The sequence below is a fragment of the Teleopsis dalmanni genome, chromosome 1 (genome assembly GCF_002237135.1).
Source record: "Teleopsis dalmanni isolate 2A chromosome 1, ASM223713v2, whole genome shotgun sequence".
In the NCBI taxonomy this organism is placed as follows: domain Eukaryota; kingdom Metazoa; phylum Arthropoda; class Insecta; order Diptera; family Diopsidae; genus Teleopsis; species Teleopsis dalmanni.
The window spans coordinates 50,580,391-50,603,105 of NC_051846.1; the positions used below are offsets into that span (position 1 = coordinate 50,580,391).

The 22,715-nt window shown below is 25.8% G+C and overlaps 2 protein-coding genes across 3 annotated transcripts in view; both read right to left on the bottom strand.

Moving 5' to 3' along the window:
• Positions 1-21,616, bottom strand: part of LOC119668416 (heparan sulfate 2-O-sulfotransferase pipe) — a 42,327-nt gene extending 20,711 nt beyond the window's left edge. For both annotated transcript variants that reach the window (XM_038077913.1, XM_038077914.1), the window contains exons 1-2: positions 21,451-21,616; positions 6,627-6,685 (exon numbers count right to left, since the gene is read on the bottom strand). In XM_038077913.1, coding sequence (XP_037933841.1) covers positions 6,627-6,685; positions 21,451-21,568 — 177 coding nt within the window. In that variant the 5' untranslated portion in view covers positions 21,569-21,616. The remainder of the gene's footprint in view (positions 1-6,626; positions 6,686-21,450) is intronic.
• LOC119673263 (heparan sulfate 2-O-sulfotransferase pipe-like) lies at positions 129-3,982 on the bottom strand. Its single transcript, XM_038084524.1, has 6 exons — positions 3,519-3,982; positions 3,282-3,436; positions 3,139-3,200; positions 1,697-2,514; positions 1,472-1,626; positions 129-358 (listed from the first exon to the last, which is right to left on the bottom strand). The coding sequence occupies exons 1-6, from the start codon at positions 3,980-3,982 to the stop codon at positions 129-131; spliced, it is 1,884 nt and encodes a 627-aa protein (XP_037940452.1).
• Positions 21,617-22,715: the final 1,099 nt, after the last annotated feature.

Here is a 22,715-nt window from a genome sequence, read left to right on the forward strand (position 1 = left end):
ATTTTTATTTCTTAATCATACAAAGTTCAATTATTTTATTAGACTAAGTCAGCCTCTTCTTTAAGATTTTTGAATTTTTAAGAATAATATACTAAACTAAAAAATTAAACTAATTAATAAACTTTTATTTAATACTCGTAATCTCCTTCGTCATTGTGTTCTGGCAAGAGAAGGTAGTCGTCATTGTCAATTTTTTCACCTCCACTGATTGCTGCATATTGCAAATATAGGCGTTGTTTACAAAATTCATAGAATTCAATTTCATTTGTAAGATTTTTTCGTATTATAGCACGGGCCTCTTCACTGACCGTTTTTTTAACAGAATTTTTATTAACACTGGACAGGCGGTTTTGAAAAACTGCAAAATTAAACTTTCATATTAAAAAATACAAAAAGAAAAAATTATATTGCAGTAATTTAACAAACAAAAACTGTTACAAACGTGGAATATAAAAACTAAATCCAATTGTTTAAAGTCCAACTAAAAAATTTAACAAAAAGATGTATTTTTGCTTTCGAAATCGATACATTTTCGATTAAATAATAATTACAATGTAGTACATTAAGTTACTTAGCATAACATGAAGTCCAAAATAAACAGTCCTGTTCAAAACTGTTCTGAAAATTGGTATAAGTAGTCAGGCTATATGTTGAGAATTACTTGCGTTGATAAGATAACGTATAATATGATTTCGGAACAAATAGAAAAGGAGGTGTTGGGTCATAAGTTCTTTATGTCTCATTTGGGTTGTCTTGCTTTGAATAGCCCCTTATATGCTGTTAGTATTACAGAATCTTCAATATATTAGATATATATATAATTATTTTGAATAATATTGCGTTTGGGGTATTTTCTTTCAAAATACCAATAGTGATATCTGTATTAGAAAAAAATATGTGCGAAGGCACTGTACTATTATAAATAAATTTTTTAAGTAAATTTTTGTGAAAGCACTAATATATTAATGTCTAGCTTTTAAAATATTTTCGCGATAGGTAATACAAAAGAAATCAACATAGTCAAGTAACACTAAAACGTTGAAAAATGGTATTGAAATTAGCTTTACAATCACACTGAGTAAGTAATATATTTATTACTTTATTTATTACTTATTTTTTATGAAAATAAAGAGAATCTATATATATATACTATATTGATATATTAGTGAACGCAGGCGACCATACTGCTGCTGCAACTATATATCACCGTGTATAGGCCGGACGTAGTAAGTATTTTGAACTTTGAAGTATTTTTGCTGTGTGTATTATATGTACTATATAGTTAAAGTTTCTATTTGTTTTCATGTTCTCAAATTTTCAAAATTCTGATATAGCAGTATCAATAATTTCGCTTTTAATTGGATTGATTTTACTAATATATTATTTAAGAGATGTAGAGATATAAAGAAAAGTATAATTTTAATCGAATCAGTTCTTGTTAGTAGAGTCTGCAGTAGAATTATAATCTTACGGTAATAAGCAACTTTAGCGTGTTTAAAGAATTTTGGTATATAATGTTCCAAAACGCTTAATGTTATATTTGTATCTTCCCACGTGCCTACGACTGCATAATCCTCTTCGACAGTACGTTTAGCTTTTTGCATGGCAGCTGCTGAATTAAAGGGCCTGCGATCAAAAAATTCATTTTTTTCAAATTAAATATCCTTTAGCATGCATCTAACATATAAGTACTTACATGCATAATTTTTTATTTTGACCACAGAAAAATAAAGTTTGTCTTCTATGATCGCCTGCAGGGTTATTTACTTGCATCTGATTAAATTGACAATATTTACTACCAGTTTTGACACATGTTTCGAAATCCATTTCCATAAATTCTTTTTCTGGCATGTCTGGTGCTTTATCACCAAGTTTATCTTTTAAATCTTTATAATACCATTCAGCTCGTACGTAATAATGCCAACTTATTATACGTTCAATAGGATCACGTACTAGATTTATATAAATCGGTTTTGGAAAATGAAATCGTGTAAAATTAATATATGCAATATGTTGACTGTAAGCGTGAGGTTTATTTTTCATATAAATTTCAGCAATTAACTCTCTTTGATTATCTGGTTTTAATAAAATTGTTTCCGTAGCTTTACCAGCATCTCGAGAATGACTATAACCATTTATATTACCCAAACGCACCATTAGTTCCATTAATGACTGACTGCCTACTTTTGGAACACGATTGAAAAAAATCACATCAACCTCAGCCTTTTTCGTGTTATTTAGCAGATCGGCTTTAAGTGACCATTCGTCGTCTTCAAGATCATAGTCATCATCCTGGAACTGTTGTTTTTTATCCACCTGAATTTTTTCTCGTTTTGCAGTTTTATGGTGTGACTTAATTGGTTCATTGGTATTTGGTGCTTGAATTACGAGTTCATTATTCCCCAGACGAGGTTGATTTTGAACATTATTTGATTTGTGATGTTGTATATGATTGTGACTTACAAGTTCCTTATCTATATGGTGGCGGTTTCGTACGTTGTGTATTGAATGATGCTATTAAATATTTCAAAATAAAATATGCTCCAATATGCTTATTATATGCTTATTGCAGTACAATGCAGTTGATGATGCATATAGTAAATTAGTTTAGTCCATGATAGTGAATGTATTGCAAATTTTTATTCATTTTATTTAATAGAAACAATAATTAGTAGCACACGAAAACTTTATTTTAAAACGCATATCACAAGAAATGTTTTGAGGCATATTTGAAAATATAAAGATTTGTAAGAAAGAAACCTGATCTAATAAAGTGCCGACCTATGCAAATCAATTATTTACAAATATAAGGCATTCGTTGTTTACATGTTGTTATAATAAAGTAACTTTATTAATTGGTAGTTAAAAGAATATAAAAGGAACTTTTCTTAAAACTAAACGACTGTAATAAATTATAAAATTTTATTTGACACATCTATGAATTAAATACTTAACTAAATATCTTCTCATAAATTTTAGAATGAGTTAATTTATGCATAAATAATATGGTTGAAATATATTTCAACGTGTCTGAAAGTCTTGAAGCTTTAGTGCTATGTACTGCTTATATAATCTTTGTTTACAGAATTGATATAGTTCAATTTCATTTGTAAGATTTTTATTTAATATATTGCGTACTTCTGGTGATACAGTTGGTCGTACAGTATTACGATTAACCTTGTGTAAGTTATTTTCTGGGTCTGTAAATGTTTTGCAATGCAAAAATAGTAAAAAATCAAATTATGCATATTATTCGTTTTAAATAAGAAATTAATTATTACGGTAATAGACGTCCGTTGCACCTTTGAAGAAACGTGGAATATAATGCTCCAAAACTTTTAGTGTGATATTTGTTTCTTCCCAAGTTCCAACAACAGCATAATTTGATTCAACATGCTGTTTTGATATTTGCATAGCTTCATATGAATTAAAGGGCCTATAATATTATATGATTTTAATCAAATAAAACACGGCAAGCAAAATAAGGTTTATTGCGGGGTTTTTCCTTTTTTACTCACATGCATATAGTAGTATCCTGTCCACAAAAAAATAACATTTGACGTCTATGATCTCCTAATCCACGCTCTTCGCCTTGCTCAAACAAACATTCATCATCATGTTCTAAAATGCATTTGTTGAAGGTCTTTTTGAGCCATTGTACATTCGGAAGTTTATAACTTTTTGCAAATCTCTTTTTGCGCTCAGCTATATACCAGGGTGCACGAATATAATAGAACCAACTAATTAATCTTTCTATCGGGTCTCGTACCATATTAATATAAATTGGTTGAGCATAATCATTGGCAGCAAAATCAATGTAAGCCACATGTTTTGAGTAAGTAGCTGGTTGTTCTTTTTCCATAATTTCCTCAATCAAATTTATTTCGAACAATGGTGAAAGCAAAACGGTTTCTATAGGTGAGGGCTTATCTCGATGTGCTCCATAACCATTTTGTTTACCGAGTAAATTCATTAAAGCCATTAATGTTTGGCTACCCACTTTTGGAACACGATTAAAAAAAACGATATCCACAGTAGCTTTACCAGTGTTGTTAAGGCTTTCGGTTGTAAGATATTTTAACTGACAAAATATTCTTTTGTAAAATTTATTTCTCATAGTTTGTGTTAAATATTTGCAAATTTAAATTAAGAAAGCAAAATAAATTTTTTTTTGCAACTTTTTTGATACATGATACATTTCAAAAGATAGAACAAATAAAACACTTTTTATCAAAAGTTATATTGAAATCTTGAAATCTTATATTTGTTTTTTGTAATATGATGTAGTCAATAAATAACGGAAGTAGAAATTTTGCTCTGAGTTTGAATTTAAATAAATTCAAAGTACAAGTATAAATAATGAGAAGAAACCTAACTTGAAAAGTATACATATATGTGGGTTTAATTTATTATAAATACAAGATATAATTTAATTAACATATAAGAATCATATTTGCTCGACTTCCTTCGTCGAAATCTTCCTTTCTAACATATTACTGCTTTTCTACTGCTTCTTTTTTACTGCTTCTACTAATTTCTACTAATGCTTGTTGAAAGCATTGCCAACCCCACACATATACAAAAAAAATATATGGAAGATTGTTGATTATACGTCAGATAATATCAGAATATTTATATATTTTTGGTTAGAGACTGCACAACAAAACATAAAGTCTCTTGTTAAAGTCTCGTTTCAACAATATTTGCAACGCATTTTTCAAGTGGTATATTACACATATTCCTCCTGAAAAATATGTAAATTAGGCCTCCATAATTTATTCTTAATATAATTAAAAACTACAAAAACAAACGATAGTTTTTTAATAAAACAAAAAAATTTTTTTTAATTATTATTACATATAATATATTCTTCTACTGTTTGTTTTTTTCGTTGTGTTTTAGGTTCTGACAATTACTGTGATAAATTCATAATTTTGGCTATCTGTTGTTTATAAGAAAACAAATTGTGATTTTAAACTGATTTTGTAACGAACAGAGCTTAATATGCTAAATCCAAAACAAAATTAGGATTTTTAGTGCCTTGTGAATGGGTTTATATAAAATATTATAATTTGTTTGCAGTTTGTTTACATAATCGCAAATACTCTTCTTATATAAAACAATAAATATTATATTTACAAAATAGCATTCAAAAATGTAAAAGATTCGGTACTTGTAATAAAAGTTTTACGAAAGATCTGAGGTGGTACTTAATAAATTATAAATTTAATATACGGAAACAATGAATTTTTCAATCTATGAAAGTACATGACTCTTTCAATCTTTTTATATTGTTTGTATTTTAGTTTATAACCTATTATAACAGTGTATTAAGAAATATTTAAAAAATATGTTTATAATAGATCGCTTAATTTCTTATTCTCTAAATTCCATATTCTCTAAATTGATTAGAGAGTCCATCTAGTCTCTTGCACAAAACACCACTCTTGTTTTATGTGCTGTTTTAGAGACTTTAGAAAGAGACTTGTGATTTTGTTGCACAGTCTTTAGCGTGTAGTTCGGTAAGTTGATAATGCATGGAAGACAGTATTGTTATTATGTTGAAGTTATGTTTACTTACTAATTAATATATGTTATACTTACCAAATTTGCATCCACAAATATACTAATTACTTTTAATTAAATGATTAAATGATAATCATTAGAACTAACAATAACTTTTAATTTTGGGTTTAAGAATCGTATTTTAATTGCCAAATATATAAAATTAAGAAAAACCTACAAGATATTTGAGATGAATTTATAGAAGATATAACCTATTTGTTTTTAATACTTATGTATTATTGTGAGCAGAATTCTGTGATCTTTTGCCTTGAATGAATTTTGGAGCTATAACAGTTGATATTAAGAGCTTGTAATACTTCTCAAGATTAATTATTTCTGACTACTTTGTAAAGTGGTACGAGTAAGGTTGTGTTAGTTTGTTAAAGGAGATACAGATCAAATAAGAAAAACAAAAAGAAATTCAAAAAGTTGAGAATCTCAGCACCACAAAGGATAGAGTATACAGCAAATGAGAGACATAGATAGAAAGAGATAGATTGTGTGCGACATATAATAGTGTTTTGTTTGCTTGCTTGTGTGTATGTTTATGTTTATGCATGTGTTCATGTATGTGTTTATGTATTATGTATATGTGCGGATGTGTTGTGTACCAGAAAAATAGTATAACTAAATGTGGTCCAGTGAAGATAACATTGGAGTACTAAATGGTTAACCGTATAAGAAAAACACACACACATAGAGAGAGAGAGAGATGGTGTGTACATACATAATAGGAGTATTTCGAATTTACTAGATTATGATTTATATAAATATTTATGGCTAGCAATGATAGAACTTAAAAGCTTAATTCTTTATACATTGATGACTTTCTTAAATATTTCAACACTTTTAAAATGCAAAAATTATCAATCACCATGGCAAAGAAAAGCACGTAGTTTTAAATGGTTATCCGAGCAACGTTTTATTTATAATTCATGTTGAAAAGAATCGATATTATACTTTGTTTACTTAACCAAAGATTCCTCGATGTGGTGATTTATTTAGTGATTCGATTGATTTTATGTAATACAAGCCAACAATTTATTTTTAATAATGCTTACCTGTCCAGTACTTTTAAGATATTGATATGTGCCATGTAGTGTATTAATATCATTATGTTCTGAAAATAGATATATTTTAATTTAATACATATTTAGAAGATATTTTTAAATTATATATTAAAAGAAATAAAATTTATTAGATCTAAATTAAAAATGTTTAACTATAATAAAATAAAAAAATTTATACATGGAATTATTTACATAACACAAAGATCTATTTTTGTTACCCAAGCTTATTTTTTTTTTTAATTTCCAATATATCTTTATTGAATTGCTTTAAATTAAAGCCTAACAACAAGTTTTAGAATCTTAAAGACTAGTAACATTACAATACAAATTATTTTATATAAACATACTATAATGATATATATAATGATTTGTAAATTATTTCAAGGAGCCTTTGAATAAGTAGCCAGGGCTTATTTACCAGATATCACGGCATATAAGTTGAATTAATCAGGATGATCTTTAAGGAAGCAAGCTAATGTCAGTAAAAAATTTAGTTTTTAGTTTTTTTTATGTAACTATCGTTGAAAAAAATTAACATCGTTTTTTATAAAAAAAAATTAACATCGTCTCTAAGATTATTTGTCTGCTTAATTAGAATACTATATATTATCTAATCTGAATGTCCTAAATTATTTCTCGTTATTGATACCATACTGAATACAATTTGGAAATGAAATTCAAGTTTACTAGTAGTAATAGTATTTAATAAATTTAATTAATAAATTAATTATAGACAAATAATGTAGTTTTTACGAACACATTAAATATATATATGTAGTTGAAAAACTGAATCGAAATAAGAAAATAGTTTAAAAAACAACAAAATAATTGTGAGTTGTAGTAATTATGTTGAAGCTGTTTTGAGCTAGTGCATTTAAGCACTTATACTCTTTTTTAACTCGAGGTATTTTTAAAACCCCTCTTTACATCTTGACTAGATTATTGTTTATCACTTCGTCAGACTAAGCAATAATTGTCCTTAGATCTGCATACCTCCCCGAGGAGCCGCGGTGTTGGTAATTTCACAATAATTTTTAAATATTCAAAAAATTATTGATTTATTGAGCATATCTGAATAGCTTATAACTTAACAGTTCTATTAAGTAAATTAAAATATTGTTTAAATTGTTTAAATAAGTAAATAAAAATATTTAAATTCTTCTGAAGATTTTTGTTTGCAGTTTTTTTATTGTTACTTGTAAAAATAATATATGGATTTAGCCTATTTGTGTTATTTTAATTTAAAATAAATATATAATAGATTTTTGAAAAAATATTAAATTTTTTATAGAAAGAAATAAAATTTAAATTAATTTTATGTTTTAATAATACTCGATAAATCGACTTTATTACGCATTAAATTGAAAAAATAAAATTAAACTTCCATAAAGTAATGAAAACTAGCAAACATATGTATAAAAATTAAAATATGGTACTCCTTACAAAAAGACGGACAAATACTAAGTGTATCAACACGTTAGTTTTATATTTTAACACATAATAAAAGATGGAATCTGTCAGTTACTTGTTAAACTTAATGAACTGTTCACGTGTATCTCAATAAATATTTATTTCTACATTACTAATCTTCAAAAAGATGTAATTTCACAAATTTTTGATTAGTTTATTTGGCTAATAAAGTTTTGAATACAGAGTTAATTAAATACCTCCCCGCATTGTGTATTTCATGTTAAAAAGTAAGTATGACTAAAAAGTAGAAAAAATGATAATAATAACACTGTTGGAGATATTATTCCTTTCACTTTTACACAAACATTACTAGGGATTTAAATAAAAATATGATTTTTTTATTATAAGGCTGCTGTCATAAGACTTTCATATCGCTTGCATGAGTATCTTCATCCGTAAAAGCGTTTATGTAATAACATTTTACAATCAAAAGGCTACACCGAACATTTAATGCAAATCATGATCCGCATTTCCAAGCGGTAAAAATACATTAATTCTACTAAATAATTGTTTTATATATCATTTGCAATTAATATTAATGATCTGCGTTAAAACTTGTAGTTTAACAAAAAATTGAAAGTATTTGACCTCTGCGTATAAATTCAGTTGAAAATGATTTTACGGATAAATTAATTGTTAAATATATTGATGTAAGGAAACGCATTTCTAAGCTATTTCATTCGAAAATTCAATTCATTCATTTAATCATTTAAGAAGTTGTGCAATTCCATGTTTGTTTTTATTGTGCGACATATTTAAAACGCCAAAAATGTACTATTTTTAAATTTTTATGGAAAAAAAGAAGTTACGTGAGATAAAAAATTTAATGCCTTGCCCTGTCCGATTTTCATCTCTTAACTGAATTTATGATAGATTGACAATTAAATGCATTAAAACAAAATACAAACAAAAAAAAATACTTTTGCGGTTGTTAAGTTGCATTTTCTTGTTTTGATTATTTTTCAAGCTTTGCAATGCAACATTTATAATAAGGAAGTTTAGCTTTTTGTTTATAATATTATGCACAGACATGGATACGCACGCTTATTTGGTTTAACCGGTGGTACTACTTTCTTACCTCACCAATTGCCACTTGTTAGCTATGTTATTTTTTTGCTATTATGGAATCAATGAATGTCTCTTGAACAAAATTTTAAACCAGATTTTATGAAATCAATGCAATAGCGGCAAGAGTATTTTTTTCTTAACATAGAAAAAATAATTCGGTGCATTCAACACGGGTTCAGTACAGTGTTTCTGCCTGCCTGTACGTCTATATGTGCGGTGTTTTGGTCATTTTTGCGTTGGCTAATATTGTTAACTGTAGTGATAAATGCAACAATGGTTTTGTTGTTGTTGCCGTATATTCCTATGCATGAGCAAATTTTTATTGTAATTGGTACACAAACCCGTTTCTTGAAAATTAATAAAGCCACTAAACCAATCATTATTTCTACTTTTACTTCAATTGAAACTAAAATTAAACATTAACATTTAGGTCTGGACATGCACGAATTAATAGTTTTTCCAACTTGTTTTCGTAAAGCAAGTTTTAAACTTTATTCAATCAAGTAGTTTGCATTTTTTTTCCAATTTTCTAAATGAAACTTTTAAAACAGTCAATGTTGGAATGGTTTTAAATTACTTTTCTTAGAGTGCGATAGTTGAACTAGATTCATGAATAAAAAAAATATTTGATATAGTTATTTCACTCTTAAATGCAAGGTCTTTACTTTCGATTTGGTATGGGGTTTACTACAACTGTTGTTTCCAGTTTTCATATATCAAGTAGTTATAGTTTTCAAAATTCGATTCCTGATTTTACTTATACATAGTTTATGACTACTATTTTTGGGTTATTATTTTCTCGTAGTAAGTGATACGATTAAAGACACAAAATTTTACAAATAGGTACTTCCGAAATACCTTTTCGTAAATGTCTGTTGTATAACTTACTAGGTTAGATTATTATGGTTAATTGTTAGATATGATAAATTGTGTTGGCATATAAATCAAGAAGAGTAAAAATCATTTCGAATTTTTAATGAAGTCAAAAAATCTTTTTAAAGAAAGATCTTGCAACTGGCTAAGATCCTTTAGATAGTAAGTTACTAGTGTGCTTTTAATTTACTTTGAGTACGTAATGGATAATAATTAAATAGATGTAAAGTGGATTTTCATCATCAATGCTGTATTTGTCATTTACTTTTTCTTTTACATTAATTAAAGAATAATCACATATATTATTAAAAATTAAATAATAGATTAATAAATATTTCTATTAGTACAATATTAGTAATTAAACGTCAATATTTTATTTTATAAATACTAATAATTACAATAAAAATTAATATACAATAATAAATTATAATTACGGTGTTAAGTGCTTTATATTTATTTTAATAATTGTATACTCCGCATTTTTCGAATGGGTCAATTGGGTCTTTTGCGGATGGTAAAAGGCATTCAAGTTGGTGTGGTCTACTTGAATGGGTCATACAAAATAGAGTGTGGCTCCTGCAACAAAATATACATCGGACAAACCAAAAGACCCTTATCAGTAAGACTTAAAGAATACCTGAAGGAAGCAAGAGAAGCACTGAAGAAAATGAACCCCCACATAAAATCAAATGTCGCCAGACATATAGTAAAGGAAAATCACCACATCAACAAGGATAACGCCCAAATAATCAAAAAGTATGGATAGTGGAAATTAGAAACGGCAGAAAGTATCGAAATACATAAACATCAGACCACAACTTTACTCAACGGGGACAAAGGCAACGTGTCATCGTGCCTTTTTAGATACATCCCAAAAAACCGACAACCAGTCGACCTAACTACCTGTATGTAAAAATAAAAACAACACCAGACCAACCCCGCCACCATTTATTACCTGTCACCACCAAGGACAATAAGCTTAGGTTTTATTAATATTAAGTTTGGTATTAAAAATAACATGTTAATGGTATAAATAGTTTGTAAGATTGCTAGATGTTTTAATATTAGGAATTCTCCTGATGAAGGCAAAAGCGAATTTGCCGAAACACGCGTAGAGATACACAAAAAAACTTTCGAAATAAAAGTTAGTATATTTTCAAAAACAAAAATAACCGCATTTAAACAATTTCGAAGTAACGACTAGAAAATTAAAAAAAAAAAAAAAAGCGAATTATATGCTATAAAATTGTGACTTAGCCTGGATTCTGTATATGTCGTATGAATAGTACATAAACTTAATGTTTTGGTGTTTTTTATGGTCTTAATTCAACTATATGAATATAGAAAGATAAACAGATAAATTTTGCGCAACATGCTATTTTTATATAGATTACTATTATTTTGAAAGGAGCTCATTTTTAACTATATCACATTTTGGAATCATGTTTGCTAATGATAGTATTTGTTCCTGTTCTTCTTATATTATAGTTATTTGAATAAATACTAAAACACAATCTCCTATCATCTATACAATTTTATCCTTTTGCTACTGCATTAATAATAAAAATAATATTAATTAAATAAAATGTACGTATGTATAAATATATGGTATAGTAGGTTAATTTTTAAAAAAATTTGTTAAAAAAGCGTTCATTAACATAAGTTTTTTTTATAAATAAAATTGTTTAACGGCCTGTCATTAAGTTACCATATAAAAAACTGTGTTTGTTGTATTTTTAGTTTATATAAAAAAAAACATATTCAAGTTCAATGTTACTATAAAACACAAAATATCAACAAGTTGTGAGTGAGTATGTCTTTCATACAGCTGATATTTATGAATGAGCTTAAATGTATTGTAGGCTTTAATTGGTAGTCACATTATAAAGATGGTACCTATACGCAGTCTTCTCCATTTTATTGTTGTCGTGATCTTCAATTCAGTTAACAGTTTTCATTTGCATCGGCGCGTGCCCGTGCAAGTTAACTGCTCACACTCAGTTAGCAATCTTTCATTTGGTGGGTACTTTACAGTTTTAACGTATTTGAAATAAAAGGAAATATTGAATAAATAAATACGAGTAACAATAAAAAATAACAAAATGAAAAAAATTTAAGCATCTGCATTGCATAGCAAATAGCGCTCAGCTGCAAACTGTATGCATTATAGTTTACAGACCAGACCGCTGTAATGCAAAAGTGATGAATTTGATTGCTGGCTTGAGAAGAAGCAACACCAAATCGTCGACACAGTTTAAACTGTAAAACAAAACCGCATTTTAATGTGCAAGTTTGCTTCAATCTTGCCAAGGTAAAACTATAATTTGTTTTTATTGTTTTTGCTTTCATTTTTCTACGTTTTTTAACGTCTCATCGTTTACGTTTATCTTTTGAATTTACTTAGTAAATGATGATTTTATGGATAAAGCGGTTGTATCTTCAGTACCGTAAATAATCTACATATTGAAGATGGGTCATTTTACGGCTTATACTATATCTGCCGTACATTTTGAATAAACGTTTATTTTAAATTTATTACATTTGGCATTTTAACATAAATTTTTTCTTTAATAACTACAAAGTCGTGTTAATAAATATATTTTCTCAGGAAACTTTTTTTTAAATTTGAATACTTTAAATTTGTCAACATAAAATATCTACATATATTGTGCGAAGTATTGCGGTAGACACATTGTATTTTTCACTTCAAGTATTGTTGACATATTGAAGGTTGACTTTTGAGGATGATTATATATTTTATTTTTTTAAGTGGAAAATAGAGTCTATTATTCTCTATTATATATTCTCTATTATATATTCTCTATTATATATTCTCTATTAATGAAATTTAATACATTTTTAGGACTTTTAATATTATAATAACATAAAATAATAAATCCTTAAATTGTTATTATAATAATTATATTAAATAGGGCATTGTATTTGTAATTTCTTAGTTTTTGTCGATAAGCATTGTTTATGTTTACAAGTTGTACTTAATGGCTTTGTTTACAATAATTTTTTCTATGCACACATACTACTATTTATTTTCGAATAGAATATAGAAAAATAAATGAAAACTAAAAATTTCTAAAATAATTTTGTATGAAATTAATGTAAAAGTTTGAAACTAGTTTGTCCATACGGTTTCTTTCACAATTAAAAAATAAAAAAATTAACAGAAAATAAGTTATTACCCTGATAGTTGGCAAACAAAGCTTTTTCGAGGTGGACAATGATAATTAATAAAAATATGAAGAATTTTTATGGTAAAATATATATTATTAAAAACATTGAAGTCAAATCTTACTGAAGGGGTTGTATGGAGTTGATTTTACGAATTTGAAAAATTTTGAATAAAATTTGCCCACCTTTATGCAGTTAACGTTAGATGCAGCTAATATTCTTTGGGAACTGTTAACGAATTTTAATTTAATTTCAAAGCTTTTCAGACAATTAAAAACAATTATTAAAATGTAAAACATGCGCAACCAATTATTTACAAAAACAAAATTACGGGTAGGGGAATGTGACGAATAAACTTAATTAAAATGAAGACATTTATACTACTTTCAGTATATCAAATTTTATATTTAATGAACCTTTAAGACATGCCATTTTGTTCTAACATAATAGCTAAATCAATGAATGAACATAAATAACACCATAAATATTTGAGATCTACATATTGATTGGAAGCTGGTGATCTGTATTGAATACACAAATTTGTTTTAAATATCATAATCATTGAATATTCGAGCAACATCGAAAATATTAAAATCTTTCAATAAATGGAATAGTATTATAGTAGCTTACTTAATTTTTTATTTAAATGATATTTATGTTAATAATCAACTGTTGTAAGTTATTATCTTATTGTTCTACTCCAATTTAAAGGTAATATAGACTTAAACATTTTTTTCTATCTAATATGTATTAATATGTATGTATGCTTAAAAGAAAGTCCACAAGCAAACTTGGGTATTTAAAGTTAAATTCATTGGATTTTTGATAATTTGAATTGAACGCTCGTGTGAAGTTGATATATAACGTATTTAAATTACCATGAAGATACCGCCAGCAATGCAAATTGATTATAACCTGCCATAATGTGCATGTTACAACTAGTTAAGTTTTATAAATTTATTTTTAATATCTTGCAGATGTACATAAACTGTATGCATGCCGTACAATATTAGCGCTCATGATAATTAATAATAACTTGTAATTAGCTGATCAAAACTAGTTTAAAGTATCTATAACAATATCTAATTTAATATCTAATTTTAAGAGAAAAAAATAATTATGAAGTTTATATACATATATAATTTATTTGTGTTTATAGTAATATCTTATTATTGAAAGTTTTTTTTTTTTGACTGGCTCTGATTAATAAAATTTCATTGATTTGTTATGATATTATTAACTTGGAGGCGATAATCAAACCTTTTATTCGAAACTTGGATTGAATTCTAATCAAATCATTTTGATAAAATATTAAAACAAGTACATGCAGATAAATATAGAAACTTTGTTCTGTCAAACAAATATTGATATTAGCAAAGTTTGTTGATTACCAAAATGCTTTCTTTTTTAAAAATTCATGCCAAACGTGTGCGCATATTTTGAAATGAAGAATTCATTAAGCCTGAAACTTTTAAAAGTTTCAGATACTTTTCTGCTTTTATGAAAAAATAATAAAATTAATTAATTTATGCTGGCATGTGTTCGCAAGAGGATTCTTTTTAATTTGTATACGCCGAACGTGTGTTAACATAAATTATTCGATATTGTGTAAAACATCATCCTTATTAACATTTGTAATTATTGCACATAATGTTATTTCTTTTCTACAATAACAAAATAATAAAGTTTTTTTTATGGATTTAAACAAATTAATGTGCAAGTAAGACTATATGAGAAAATCTACGCACTTCTTTGAAATACGGTAGTTTTCAGCAATTATAATAGTTTAGTAGTCCAGCAGGGTGTACAAAATGGAGTCTAAAATAAATAGAACTTTTAAAAATTTAGTTTTTTGTAGTGAGCCCATATATTGACAATTATATACGTTGCTATAGTGGATTGTTCAGTAATCATCTGTCAACATATCTTGGTATTTGGACCCATAAATGTAAAACTGTTGCATTTTTTTGCATGCTTTAGGAAGCAGCTTGTAAATGATATTTCTATTATCATGTGTGTTTATTTTGAAAAGGTTAGAAATTAATTCCATTTGAGTTGCAATTTTAATTTAAATTATTTTAAAATTTATTTCACATATCATTCTAATCATTAAAATTATATGGTGTATTTTATGTTCACAGCATTATTTTTTGTTGTTGCATTTTGTTTGCATTTGATGCAATTATACTACAAATGCTCTACCCATTGATATGCAACTTGCCTATTATGTGATTTTCTTACAGATATACAGACTTTTAAATATGAAGTGTTATAATATGTAAGGGTAATACCAAGGTTTTTAAATTAATTGAATATAAGAAAAAATAAATAACGTAATGTAATTTTTCCAATATTTTATAATGAAACATGCAGTCTTTCAAAAGTAAGGTTCAAAATGACCGTGTATTCTGTTTATTACTTTTTTCTTTTGATGTTATTAACTCTTTTAATAAAAAGATTTTACAAAAAAATAAACACAGAACCAAATATTTGAAACATATAGTCGGTTTTGAAGATAACTGACTCAGATTTATGACACACGAACTAAATTTCTTACATTTACTTCACACAATTTAACTAAAAAATACATAGAAAGGATAATTACTCATCTCACGTAGTTAACTGTAAAGTTTCACGTCAATACTCGATTTGTGAGAAGGTTCAAAAGCTTAAAGATTTAAAATATATTAATTAATATTGTAATCACATAAATAATTTTCTTTTTTCATAATATTTGTTTATGGTTTTAGAAATAGCTATATGCCTCATATAATACTTTTCGAGAGTAGACTTTATTATAAATTATAAATATTAGTAGAAATGCTTATGTACGTAAATAATCATTAGTAGTGTAATTTTTTTTAATAGAATTCAAATTAAACCTCAAATAAAAAAAAAATAAACTGATGTTCATTAGGATCGATACGAAATTTAATTACTTATCGTAAAAATATATTTTATTTAATTTTTTATTTTATTTTTAACAAATTTGATTTTAAATATTAAACTCATATTATACATTACTACCAAACCAATTGATATGTTAAAATTTATTTTCTTTATGATTTATTGCACTTTATTATTAATTTTGCTAATAACGTGGTTAATATTTTGCTTTTGTATATATAGAATATATAATTTGTTGATAGCTTAATAAACTAAATTGTATTAAATTCAGTAAACACAACTAAGTTCAAAAGAAATAAGTTTTAAATAAATAATACGAAAAGCTAACCAATTTTATGAATAAAACTGAAACATTCTTGCTATACTTATAGTTTTGGTTTATGTGAGGCAATAAAAAATTAATTTTAAATTAACAGTTAAATTGAGAGTTTGCCGCAGAAAATAATTATCATATATTGTATATAAACATTAAAAACATGTAATGTGACCATTTACAAGCTGCTATGCATACGCACTCGAACACGCATAATTCACTTAAAATAATAATAAAAATGAAAAAATTCGGCTCATAATATATTTCGCATAATAACTTTTGGCTTTCAATGCGTATGTTGCAAGTTAATTCTGCATAAAAACCGCAGAAAATTTTCACTACATTATGCATAGCACACATTAAATTCAGATTAATTTGTCAAAGAATTTTTTCCTTTAAAAAAATCTTTTTTTATTATATCATTTAATTTATTACATTAACCCATAGACAAAATTGCTTAATATAATTATACTAATTATACTATACTATGTTAATATAACTATACTATGTATTTTGAAAACAATATATATGAAAGCGCAAATATATTAATTATGTCTGCAATAAATATTGTAATTAAAATGTTTTCTAAAAGTATAGGCTGCTGCTCATTTAAAATTATACATAAATATAATATTTTTCAAATAGTTTGGAAAAATAAATAATTTTATTGTAATTGAAAAAAATATTTTCTGCAAACTCTTGAATAATATTTAACTTTATCTTACATCACAATATTTATGATATTTTGAACATGTTCTTACCTAAATTAAAATTACATTTTAGAGGGTTTTTACTAATGTTTTTATACACTTCGTATATATATAAAGGTTGAGATGATTGTGCCAAAATATAGGTAAGTTTTTTGTAAAATATATAATATCTAAACGAAATGATTCGTCCGAGCGACGTTCATTTAAACATCATCTTCCATTCTGTCATTCTATATCTATATTTGTCTCTTTGCCTGTGCGCCTAGTTTCTTACTTTTTAATGTAATGCCTGACATCCTTTGACTATATTCTCTAGTTGTCTTGAACTCTGCATTACACGAACTTTCTTTTCAATATTACCTATATTAATTACATATATGATATAACAGAAATGTGAAATATAAAACATATGCCATTCCTCCAGATTAGTTCATAATTAAATATATAGGTGTCATATTAGTAGATGCTGTAAATACATGTTAATTTAGTAAAGATTTTTTAATATTGAGCATATTAAAATATGATCAAATAGTTTCAATTTTGTATATAGCTGCTATATTTGAACGTTCTGAGATCGAAATGTAATGACTACTTTGGCAACTTTTTAGTAGATGTACGTATATTGGTACAAAATCAGAATGTTAATTTTATATGTTAAATATCGTTAACAAAAATTAAACCAATTGGTTTAATTTTGTGTGAAGCTTCCATAGACGAATGTTTTAAGCTACAGTTACAGTAGCTATTAGGATAAGTGTATAGTAAATGAATGGTAGATGTTGTGTGTTTGTCGGCGAAATAAGATCACATGCGTCAAACCAAACAAATTTGGTCATTCATTTAACTATCTTAAAGCAGAAAACTAATTGATTTGGATAGAATTGAAATCGGTGATACTATCTTACTTTTAACCGAACATTGCTAAATAGAAAACGGAGTTAGAGGAAATGACAAAAAGAGGAGAGAGACATTTTTTCACTGCCTAACTAATTGTACAGATAACGAAATATTAACGTGCGAACCTACAATTGTTTAAAACTTTTTTTGAGGACATTGAAGAATTATCAGAAACTAATATCGAAGAAAATAATTTGCTTAAAATGATTTAGGTAACTCTTAAAACTGGAATGTATATATCAAGCATATTAGTTATTAACTGTTAGTAATAGATTACTGATAGTTATATCTATCAAATTTTATGTGAATTAATTTCTGATGAGTTAAAACTATTTTATAGGAGTAAATATTAAATTAATTCTTAACAAGTAGATAAATTTTTAAGATATTTTATTTAATTATTAATTTATTGTAGTAGGATATATGATTCCTAAACGAGACTTAATGGTATCTTTAAGATGATTACTATTATACGAGCATAAGAAAAGTTGTATTTATGTTTTTTTATAAATAATATGATTATTTTTAAAGAATACTTTAATTTAACATACAATTTTTGAATAATAATTACTTTGATGTAAAGTATGTTAAGTGTTAGAAATTGGTTGTAAATTATTTTCGCTTCACAGCATTAAAACCACAATCTGAGGTAAAGACATTAACCACAACTTTTGTTGAAGGCAGTGCTTTTCGTAAAGAGTAAAAGACTTGAACTTTAATTTATTTTTTGTATAATTTTACATTTAATTTGTTTTTTAACAAGTTCAATTAATGTATTAATGGATAAAAGTTATTGATGAAAGTAGAGTTTGAAACTCTAATTTTGTATATGGTATATATAAAACGTATTTCAAGTTATTATTTTTTTGCCAGTCATTAATGTTATTTTTAATTATTTTTGGATTGTTAAGTAAAAAAGTATAAGGGTACATAGTTTCCAATATTTACACAAATATTTTGTGCAGCAGTTACATATTCATCGCAGACGATATATTGTTGCACTAATTGGTAAAACATACATTATACATACATCATTAGTTAAACACTGTTTATATTTAACCCCATTAAATACAAAAAATATCAGTTAACTGAACTAAAATCTTAAACAAGATGTTTTATTTTTTTTACAAACATAAAAATTTTAGTTGGCAGTTAGAATAATAAAATAAAAAAAATCTAAACATCATTAGTTAAACACTGCTTATATATAACCCTTTTAAATATAAAAAATATCAATTAACTGAACTAGAATTTTAAACAAGATATGTTTTATTTTTTTCGTAAAGATAAAAATTTTAGTTGGTAGTTAGAATAATTAAATTAAATAAAAAACATCAATCTAAACATCGTTTGTTAAACAAATCAAGTCATATATTGAAAATGCCATACTGCTTATATATAACCCTACTTAATTTAAATAAAATCAGGTTACTGAAGTAAAATATATGCTTTCAACTTAAAACTCATTAAATTGGTAACTAACAGTAAATAAGGACTGCAAATGACCAGTAATAAAAAGAAACGTTAAAAAAACCAAAAAATTAATTTCTAGGAAAATGTTTCTAAATGTAAATGTGAGTGTAAAAGTTTTTTAAATATTTTTTTTTAAGTTTATCAAAAGTATTAGGTGAATTATTATTTCTAAAATTAATATCTTTACTGTTTACAACTTAAATGTGAATTCATAATTTTATGAAATTTATAAATTTTATAGTGTATAATATTGAAAATTTATTATAGCTGCGGTTATAACCTCAATACATTCCAAAACTTATTAAACATAACAAAGAAATCGGGCTTATTATAAATTTAATAATAGCCTTACTTCACTTACCGAGACAAATATCTATCTTTTTTTGCAACTAGTTTAAGTAACATTGAAAGTATTCAATTGTGCGGAACAAGAATTTTATATAGAAATATACTAGCCATAACATTGTACAATACAGTGCAATTATTGATATTAAATTTATAAATTCTTAGGAAGTTGAAGTTTTACAGCAAAAGAAAATTGTTCAAAGGTATAAAAAATTGAATAAAAACTACAAAACTTCGTTACTTATTATAGTGATTTGCTATTGAAACATACTCGTAAATATAAAATGGAGCTACGATTTCCCTAGTTGCGCATACAACCATCACGTATGATTGAAGTGTCAGAGGAACTGTCAGTTAAATGTCAAAATCATCAAGTACATTTGTTAAAACTTTATGTTATGATTGAAGTTCCTGCTATGCTGCCATTATTTAACTTATGTCTTTTTTTATATATGTATTTGTCTGCATTAAAACTTTACCTTGGGAATGGAGTTGGTGTCGGTGGTAACAATGCGAATAGCATTGCGTACGTGGTTTCATTACAAAGTTAAAGTTTTCATTATTCTAGTGTAATACATTTTTTATGTTTATTTATATTTTATTGATTACATGTAATGGTGTGTATGAATATGTTGCAACTGTATAGATAAAAATATTTTTAAATAAATAATATAATTTTTGTATTAAAAACATATACTCGATTTCATATAAAAATTGTTTTAATTTGAGGACTCAATACATCTAAAATATGTTATAAATAACCAAAAAAAAAAACTATTTTAAAATAACAATCTGTGGCATTTTTCTATGTTATTAATATAAATTCCCGGTTTTCAACCGTCAACAGTCATTGACATTTATTTAAAAAAATAACACTTTTTCGTTATCTCAACTTTATCTTTTGCTTAAAATTTATCTTACGCATAGTTGCATTTGAAATGTCCCTTAATTTCAGCCTTCCTTCCAACGAAATTGAGGCCATTTTTTTTAATTTCATTCTAACCTTAAATTGAATTTTGTATATGGAAAAAACAACTTAATTTCGCTGAAACGAAGGTGAAATTAAGATTTTTGCGAAATAAAGGTGTGTCTGAACATGTGATTTTTAGTGCAAAATAAAAATTTTAATTTCAAAATTAAAGTATTATTTTTAAGATATTTTTAATAAATAAAAATAAAAATATTCTTAAATATGTTATTGTTAATGAAACTGATAATTTTTTTTAAATTTGAAATTTATTTTCAGCAATATCATTAGAATATTTGCAATCATTTTTATTTGTCCATTAAGTTATAATTCGAGTTTTTCTAAAAGTTTGTAAATTTAATTAATTTTTGAAAATATTAATTTTTTTTTAATATATGCCATATAAAGTTTTGACAAAAATGACTCAAATTTTATCATATTTTTTACAAAAAATTATGTAAAGTATGCTTAAAACTTTTCAGTTAGCTTGACCTAAAATACTCGTACTTTTTCTTTTAGCCTGCATCAAAGCGTAAAATTTATGAAAGCCTTACTTTTGCTGGTTAATTTCTGCTTAGCTTTATAAAGTTTATTTATTGTACTTACTTGCGCCATCTCGGCCACTGACGTGATTATCACCAGTCAAGCCAAGAGCTGAAAACTCGGATGGTTGTAGTTTAACTTCCATTTCTTTAAGGCGACTATTTAGTTTGTTTGTGTGCATAAAGAGAAAGAAGGTGCAGGATATGGCGAGCAATGCAATTAGTTCAACGGATCTGCAAATAAAAAAAAAATAAAAATAAAAATAAAATCACAAAATAAGATTATAAAATAAACAAACGAATTAAAGCGTGTAATTAAAATAAGCGCAACTGAAGAATAATTTCAAAAAAAAAAAAGTTCTATAAAAGTTAAAAACTATGGGACAAAGAATACGAGACAACTCTGCCATTTTCTATTAAAGAAAAAGTTTCAGAATTTTTTCTGTGCAACATAATGAAGTGATGCTTCGGCAGACAGCCTCAGGATTAAAAATTGTAAGTTGTTCAATGATTTGGCGTAAATATGTGTTTTTGTTTTCTGTTATCTTTCAGTAAATCATATTTATGTATCAAGCAGAAGGAACAAAACTTTTGTGTAATAACAAAAAATTAAGCTAATTAGGCTATTTAATATGTTCAAAATAAAAAATATACATATATATATATATATATTAATATCTGTGTATGCTAAAACCTAGGCAATAACTTAGGTAACGTTTTTTCTAAAATTATTAGACAAAGATTACTAAAATCATAAGTCTTTATTTGTTGAATAAATTTAAAACTATCTGAGTATGCTTAAAACCTAGGCAACTAACTTAGGTAATAGTTTTTTCTAAAATTATTAAACAAAGATTACATAATACTAACAACAAAAAATCTAAAATAATATAATAAAAACTAATGACAGATTTAACCCAAACATGATATATATATATGATAACTATACCTAGGAATAACTCGAGTCACAAAATGGGCTAAATTTCAAACTGATAATTTTCGCTAATTTCGACACAAAAAAAAAACTTGCTGTGTTATTTGAACAATTATAAACAGTGTAGAAACGAAAAATTAATATATTTTTTTTTCAAATATCAATATAGTCTTTCATTCTTATATTTAACTAAAAAGGTTTAATATATCCAAAAAACTAGTAGTGAAATATTAACAACAAATTAATAATATTATTTAAAAATAATTGATAACTCAAGTAAATCATAGGATTAGAATTCAATTTAATTGACAATGACCATAAAGCTAAATTGCTGAATAGTTGAAAATCTCATAATGTACCCAACATCAGATGGTTAATTGTTAAGAAAAAATTCG

What these genes read in the sequence shown, in the direction of transcription:
- LOC119673263 (XM_038084524.1), bottom strand. Translation starts at nt 3,982, where the DNA reads ATGGCTTTAATGAATTTACTCGGTAAACAAAATGGTTATGGAGCACAT. An exon ending in CAGGATACTACTATATGCAT is followed by an intron (nt 3,437 to 3,518) that starts GTGAGTAAAAAA and finishes ATAATATTATAG; the next exon opens with GCCCTTTAATTCATATGAAG. An exon ending in CAAAATAAAAAATTATGCAT is followed by an intron (nt 1,627 to 1,696) that starts GTAAGTACTTAT and finishes TTTTGATCGCAG; the next exon opens with GCCCTTTAATTCAGCAGCTG.